Source organism: Brachycentrus maculatus, unplaced genomic scaffold, assembly GCF_059751285.1.
Source record: "Brachycentrus maculatus isolate JH-2025_06_01 unplaced genomic scaffold, ASM5975128v1 h1tg000095l, whole genome shotgun sequence".
Taxonomy (NCBI): domain Eukaryota; kingdom Metazoa; phylum Arthropoda; class Insecta; order Trichoptera; family Brachycentridae; genus Brachycentrus; species Brachycentrus maculatus.
In genome coordinates, this window is record NW_028280849.1 from 18,893 (window position 1) to 27,204 (window position 8,312).

General features: G+C 32.6%; 1 protein-coding gene across 1 annotated transcript; it reads left to right on the forward strand.

Moving 5' to 3' along the window:
• Positions 1-516: 516 nt before the first annotated feature.
• LOC148310440 (brachyurin-like) lies at positions 517-7,809 on the forward strand. The gene is made up of 6 exons (XM_088258385.1): positions 517-693; positions 2,458-2,728; positions 3,362-3,460; positions 4,736-4,875; positions 5,548-5,598; positions 7,449-7,809. Exons 1-6 carry the CDS (start codon positions 517-519, stop codon positions 7,569-7,571), a joined length of 861 nt encoding a protein of 286 aa, XP_088114511.1. The 3' UTR covers positions 7,572-7,809.
• The last annotated feature ends 503 nt before the right edge of the window (positions 7,810-8,312 follow it).

Consider the following 8,312-nt stretch of genomic DNA (forward strand, 5'->3'; position numbering starts at 1 on the left):
ATTAAAATCAATTCTTTAGGTAAATCTATACCGTAGAATGGGGCTACTTGAACTTTGATGTGTTACTTGAGCCCAGTACAAAAAACAAATCGTGGTATCGATCGAAGTATCGTGGCAATAAGTGTCACCTGTCAAGGAAACAATGAATCATGTCTATACGTTCATTATTGTAGACCAAATACAGATTTATTTTTTTTGTACTGGGCTAAGTAACACATCAAAGTTCAAATAGCCCCGTTCTACGGTACTCGTTATTTTTAGTACATAAGTACATGATAAATATTACAGTAAAAAGATATCGAAAAGCGTTTTAAAATCAATGTTCCCGTTGTTGTCACGCGACAAAATAGCATTTGATAAAAAAATACGCAAATAAATTACATCAATTATTTTAAAAATGAAAAAGATTATCATAAAATAATTAATCAAGACATTTGTCTACCGCGACCAGATAAGATATGCCGACGTCAATATAAGGGTGCCCTGGAGGCTTTGGAAGTCAGTTATTGTGACATCATGAAGGTTGTAGTATTACTCTGTATGCTGGTGGCCGCAGCCTCGGCTGGGTATCCTGTTGTGGACAGGTATATGGTCCCCAGCGGTGCTGAAAGGATCCTCAATCTGATCCAGCGCATGCAGTACAGCAGGATCGTCGGAGGAGCAGAGGTCGTACCTCACTCCAGGCCCTTCCAGGTACTTAATTAAATAACACTTCTTCTTCTGTTCATGTCATGTCAGGTCCTTCTGACGTCGACTATCACTTGTGAGTAATTGTCCTTGTCTTAGGCAGCTCTGAACAGCGTCTCGACCGTCCTGATCCCCGTCCAATCTCGTACATTATCTCGATAACACTGACAGAAACAATATGTTAATCACTCAAATTTGACACGTTTCAATTGTTATTAAAGAAATTCATAAAAATATAAATAATAATAAGCCCATAATTAACAATATGACAACGACTTAAACCTTCCTCCTATTTTCTATGTTCCAAATAATAATAAATTAATTAATAAAAATAAGAAATAGCTCCTAGTTCCTCTTCTTCCTTGAACGTCCCATGAACACGACTCTTAAATTTAGACTTAACTTTAGACAATGACGAAATACTCCCCCTGTCGTCTATGCTCCTACTTATAAAAAATAAAAATATGAAACAGCTCCTACTCCTTCTTCATCCTTCAACGTCCCAAGGACACAATTCTAAAATTTATGCTGAACGGTGTTTAAAAATCATGCGGAATGCATCGAAACACGTGTCACAGTAGATTTTAAGAGATGGTAGTATTTTCCACGTAAAACTTAAACTAAAAATGTTATTTAATTACTATGATTTTTATGGAATTTCATTAGATCTGGAATTTGTTGCTAATTTGTGAGCATATCGTAAGGTTTGAGAAATATACGTAACAATTGATAGATGAGACAAGATATGTTTTTCTGCATAATTTTATGATGATATCTTGAAAATGATTACAAAATTAATGGACTTTATACAAAAACTAAATCAGGTATCATTGTTAATTAAGGAAATCAATCTCAAAGTGTCATGTAAGTATAAGATAAAAATGTAAATGTAAGTTGTATTAATGGATTACACGATAGCTACAATATTTATTAGATTATACGATAAATATAAAATAACACTACTTTGTGATGCCCTTTAAAAACAATTTAACCAAATATCATAATTCAGAATTAATATAAAAAACAATATTTAATAATTACGCTGTAGTTTGTTTTTGTAGTATGCTATTACATAGTAATAAAACAATCATTAGTTCCGTTTACCAATTATATGAATTGTGTACATATTACTTACAATCAATTTATCGCCGTACTATTCAGAGCATTCAAAAATGCTTCTGAAGTATTTATAAAAAAATGTATTAAAGGATTTTTTTTTATTAATTTAATATATTTACATTTTTATTTATAACATAATACATTTGAATCATTTATACATATGGAGAACTTTTATATTTCGATTCGCTGTGCCTCTCCATAAAAGATACATTATTAAATTGCCTTATCCTTTTTTTTTTCAACAAAAGGGGGAAACAGCTTTATTTACCATACGAACACTAAAATTCCTTCACAACGTTTTGAGTGTGTCCACAAATCCGGATCATCTCCTGGTCATTTCCTGATAATAAGAAGTTATATCTTTATAAAATTAATTCTTAGGAGGTAATCTAGATTTCTGAACAAGTGTTTGGACACACTGAAAATGTTGGATAAATTCCTGTTTGACCCGATCCTTTTTGCTTCTTTCCTCTATCCTTTATAGAAAAAAGAAGCAAAAAGGATCGGGTCAAACAGGAATGTATCCAACATTTTCAGTGCGTCCAAATACTTGTTAAAAAAAACCTAGATTACCTCCAATTCAGAATTAATTTTATTAGGTTATAACTCCTAATTTTGCTTCTTTACTGACGTGTAATTTTCGTTTCGCAGGTCGGTCTGTTCCTGACCCTTCCCGGAGGAACCGCCTTCTGCGGAGGCTCCCTGATCAGCAGCAGGTTCGTGATGACCGCCGCCCACTGCGTGTTCGACGGCCAGAACCAGGTGACCAGTTTCCAGGTAGTCCTGGGGGCTCACTCGATTAGAGACTCCGAGAACACCATCCTGACTACTACTGATGCCATTATGCACCCCAACTGGACTCCTAGTCTTCTGCAGAATGACATCGCTCTGCTCAGGCTCCCAGTAGACGTTGAATTCACAGGTACATATTACTAGCCCTTATTAACTGAAAAATCTTAAAGGGGGAAATCCAAAATGCGGACGATGGAGCAAGAGATCGCTCCTGCTTCCCCGCACGATTTAAATATATATATAAAAAATATATATTACAAAAACGGTATTTTAGGCAAAAAAAACAATTCCATCAAACCCAGGCTATTTATTACCTGGGTTTAATGAAAATTAAGTGGCGATTTTTCGTATATTGGGCCTTAACCGAAAAATCTTTAAAGAAAAAAATGATGAAAAAAACACATTATTTTTAATTTTGAGTCTTCTTTACCAATAACTGGACCATATTTGTACCAGACCACATTTCATGTAATTAAATTATGTATAATCTCTTAGTATCCGTTGTGCTGAGGAATTAATTGCTGAGGAACTTCTCAGCAATTAGCAAATGCTGAGAAGTTCCTGTTTGGCCCACACCAGATTATCCCTCCTGTTCCCAACATAGATTCAAATAAAAACATATTTAATTAGCTAGAAGAAATAAAAATCCACTAAATGATCTATAAACCTTGTACATAATAAGCAAGGTAAATAATAAATGCAATTACCTTCTAAAAAAAAAGGTTCCGTCACCTAATTTTTAACGGTGTAAATTTTTTTCTAGATAAGATCCAGCCCATCGCCCTTCCCCCAAGGTCCTCTTTGTCCGACAATTTCGTGAATTCTGATGCCACCGCTTCTGGGTGGGGTCTGGAGTCTGATTGTAAGTATTCAAATAAATCAATATTACTTTTCATGTATCCAAAAATATGTACATTTGCTTATCTCCGTAACACAATAGTAAAGTTATGTCAATGACACAATTCTATAATTTAGACTTTCACATGCGGTGTTTGAAAATGGTGCGGAATACATCGAAACACGTGTCAAAATAGATTTTAAGAAGTAGTTGTAGTTACCGCCTCCGTAGTGTAATGGTCAGCACGCTCGGCTAGCGTTCTGGAGGTCCCGGGTTCGATTCCCAGGGGGGGTCAAATAAATATAAGTGATTTTTTCACTGTAATATTTATTCAATATTACCCTGGACTGGTACCTGAAGCGGAGGGCTGATCACCTTTCCTTCATGTGTAAACGATCAAGATAACTCTGAGTTTATATGACGCAGTGCCCTATGCACCATTGGGGTGCGGATAAGGGTTTTATTTTTATTATTATTTGTTGTAGTTACCAAGTTAAACTTAAATTAATAATGGAAAAATATTACCACAAAGTGACTGATGAATCAATTAATGAAATCAGTCAAGTTCTCTTAAGTGTTCTGAGATGTACGAATATTTTGGTGTTCCGGTCATAGAGTTTAAGTCATTGGACAAAAAACTTTTCGGTTTTCAGGATTTTCATCAGGAATTTCAGAACCAAAAAAATCTGACTTATAGGGTAGGTCAAATAAATTATTATAATTTAACTAGATATCGTTCACTCCTTTCAACAACGTCATAAATCAAAAATCGTAAATTTTCAGTTGTGCATGTTTTTTGAATGCCCAGAAAATGTACTACTGTATAACCCAGCAAAAGAGGCACATTTTTAACTTAATATTTACCCGCTACAGGGCAGAAAGTGTTGTTTTTTGTTATTTTTCAAATGGAGAAAAACCCTTCAGGTTTTACCTAAAAAGATCTGTTGCGCAGTAAACAGTTCAATAGGTGGCTCGATATTTATTTTTAAAACATTGTATTTTATTTTTAAACTTTAAAAACGTTCTCCTGAAAAATCAAGTTTTTTTATTTATGACGTTCTTGAAAGGAGTGAGCGATATGTAATTTGACTGGAATAAATTATTCGAATGACTTTCAATAATCGATTTTTTTCAATGATTTATTCCATCGCCAGATAGAAGAAAGATCGATCGGTGTACATAAGAAAAGAAAATGGTATGATGTACTATCACCTGTTTGAACTTAAGTTTATTAACGTTCGCATAATTCTTTCTCCATTCACTTATCTCTAGCATTAAATTGTCGATGTGATATTACAGCCAGCAGTGCTATCGCTGAAAAGTTGAACGCCGTCACCATGCCCGTGATTACCAAACTTACTTGCAACATCAGGTATCTGGGAGTCATCCAAGACACTCACATCTGCACCAGCGGAGAGAACAAGAAGAGCACATGCAATGTAAGTTACGAGCTTTTTCTATAAAATCGACAAATATATCAACAACTTTTGTAAAAAAATGTTTACACAGGGAGATCTTCATTTCTTTGACACGTATCCGAATACCGAATCAATGCTGTAAAGTTTACAGCATTGATAAGCTGTAAACTTTTCAGCATTGATTCGCTGTAAAGTTTGTAAACTTTTGTACACCATAGTGTAAAGAAACAAGTCTTTGAAAGTGAATTATGTTTATCAAACAGTTTTTTTTATCATCTGTTTTTGAATGAACACCATTGATTTCATATGATATTGATTACTTTCAATTTCACTTATTTATGATACATTATGCTTATTTATTCCTCAAAACAAAATGTGCTACATATTTTTTAAATAGATTAAAAGCTTACTTTAGACATTTTCTTGTAAAATGCATAAAATTTACCATAAAATACATACTCAAAACTACTAAACATACTAAAAACAGTCAAAAAATGCTTTGTTGTTTTCATCATACATCAAACATCAAATCAATCAAATTGAATGCTCAAAATACCCTCGTTTAGCTTAATTTTTTTTTATCTAAATCACTTTACTGCTTGTATTTTGATCCCAATCTTGTGGCAAGTTTAAAATTGTTTTTGATTTTTGATGTAATATATATTTGTAATGCAAATTTAACATTATTTCTAGGGAGACTCCGGTGGCCCGTTGACAGTAGTTAAGGATGGAAAGGTTATCCAGGTAAATTATTTTATTTTACTAAATTTTTATTTTATTTATTTATTGAACGGCTAAAGCCTTTAAAATAATACATACATACAAAATCAAATATAAAAATACACTAATGAATACACTAACAGACAAACAAAAACAAAAAGTCTTAAACATAAAGTAATACTAAAATAACAAATAGTAAACTCTGGTTAATACACGTTTCCCTCACACACTATCAGCGAGCAGCGAGAGAGAGTGAAACACAACGTTTAAATTTATCCATTATAACATGGAGAAGAAATGCTGAGAAAGTAAAGACTTCAAGGTGGATAACAATATATTAAATAAATCAATACTATCAAAAGCATTGGCTAACATGTGAAGCCGCGGAATCGGAGAGAACATCGCATAGTTTACATTATGTACAAATACTGCGAATACAGATTTTGCCTAGTACCTCTTCGACGCACGCTAAGCTTTATTAGATTTAGGAGATTAGGGCTGTCCAAAAAAAATATTAAGAAATTATTATTATTTATATTTTATATAAATTATTATTATTTATTTTATATTATGAGAAATATTATTATTTATATCTTTTATTTAATTTTAACATTATATATAAATATCTACACTAAACATCAATAACTCTTAAAAAGACGTTATGACTATGTACTTATCAAACAATACCTTTGGTAATCATTAAAAAAAACAATATATGGGAATCTCAGAAAAAAAAATCTTTCTCCAAGACTTTTATTTCTTCAACAGAGATAATTTTGTGGATTACTCATTTAAGCGGGTTTTTGCTACAACAGAACATTTGCTTCACTTTTAAAGTCAAGTTATTTTTAAGAAAGAAATTAGCTGACTTATTTGTGTGCAATACCTTTGGTAATAAAAAAAAAAAACAATTTATTTGAATCGCAGAAAAAAAATCTTTCTCCAAAATTTTTATTTCTTCAACAGAGAGTATATTTTTGTGGATTACTCATTTAAGCAGGTATTTGCTACAACAGAACATTTGCTTCACTTTTAAAGTCAAGTTATTTTCAAGAAAGAAATTAACTGACTTATTTGTATGCTATACCTTTGGTAATCATTAAAAAAAAAACAATATATTTGAATCGCAGAAAAAAAATCTTTCTCCAAAATTTTTATTTCTTCAACAGAGAGTATATTTTTGTGGATTACTCATTTAAGCAGGTATTTGCTACAACAGAACATTTGCTTCACTTTTAAAGTCAAGTTATTTTTATGAAAGAAATTAACTGACTTATTTGTTGTAAGTCTAAGAAAAATAGTAATTACATCATGAGCCATTTGGATATTGGACTCCTTCAGGATCTGCAAGTAATATCTGCCTTAATCGTTCAATTGCGGAGAATCGATAAATCGACTCTGGTATACTTTGCCAAAAGTGTGGCAATCGATATACCCACGATGACGCCAGTATATTTTGGCAGTCAAACTGGGAGCTTTCTTAAGTTCCAATTCGCCAATAATATTCATAAATAAACAAATTTGACAAATTTTTTTATGAAAAAATAATAAACATTTTTCTGTAAAAACCCATTGTTTTTGCCCTTAAAATGTTCACTGAATTTTCAATTTCAAAAAAATCTTCAGAAATTTTAGGATTTATGTAAGAAAAAATCCCAATACTAAAACGATTAAGCATTTGCGCACGGATCTATTTGCTGGATATATCCGGCGAACGTTTTCGTGATAACCAAATCCAGCTCATTTTTTTAGATAGGCAGTAATTTTTTTTTCTTTCTTTTAATTCTATACATGATTTGATACTTTAAAAAAAAAACAAAATAATTTGCATCGTAATCAATGTGAAATATTATATTGTTGTTTTATTTGTCTAGGTCGGTATTGTTTCCTTCGGAATCGCTCTTGGATGCGAAGTAGGATGGCCAGCGGTCTTCACTCGAGTCACGAGCTACGTGGACTGGATCTCTGAAACTGCTGGAATTTCCATTGCTCCCTAAGCAAAATAGGCAAATCAAAGAAACAAAAATATTTAAATGTTTTTTCAATTCTTTTATTCCTACTGTATATTAAATTGATCAAAGACTCATCAAAATTACACTCTTGCTTCTAACACGATCCGGAATGAAGTTGGTAGCTGCTGATGAACGATGAGAAAAATCTATTCGATAATTCAATGAACTTTATTGCATTTTCATCCATAACTACAACCACAATAAAATATTATTTTACAAAAAATTGTTGTTTTATTCATATTACGTCTGCGTAATCGGAGGGCATGTATGACTAGATGTATAGATGTGATGGAGGCGAGGAGTACGGCGGAAGTTCAGGACAGAAGTATGGCGTTCCATCCTTTCTGCCTACCCCTGCGGAGAAACGGCGTGATGGTAGTAGTAGTAGTAGTACTAGAAACATATTGTAGTGAGTATTTACTATATTGAAAATTAGAATACTATATTGGAAAACAACTTATTGACCGTAATGGCAGCGCCATCACTTGAACATAACATCAACACATGCAATATAAAACATTGATAGCGTACTTCTGACAACTGTTAAAGTATTGTATTTGTGAGAAGAAGCGATGTGAAATTAAAAATAAGAAATTTTAAAAATCATTTCTATTTAACTAGACTGAGCCACATGGAACTTGCCTTCTGACCCATATCGGCCAATCAGAAAGCGGGGATAGGTCAAAAATTAAGATGACGTCATTATCGGTTTGTGTCTCGTGTATT

Coding starts and splice junctions, on each gene's coding strand:
- LOC148310440 (XM_088258385.1), top strand. CDS start 517: ATGAAGGTTGTAGTATTACTCTGTATGCTGGTGGCCGCAGCCTCGGCT. Junction 3,461..4,735: donor GTGGGGTCTGGAGTCTGATT/GTAAGTATTCAA, acceptor GTGATATTACAG/CCAGCAGTGCTATCGCTGAA. Junction 5,599..7,448: donor AGGATGGAAAGGTTATCCAG/GTAAATTATTTT, acceptor TTATTTGTCTAG/GTCGGTATTGTTTCCTTCGG.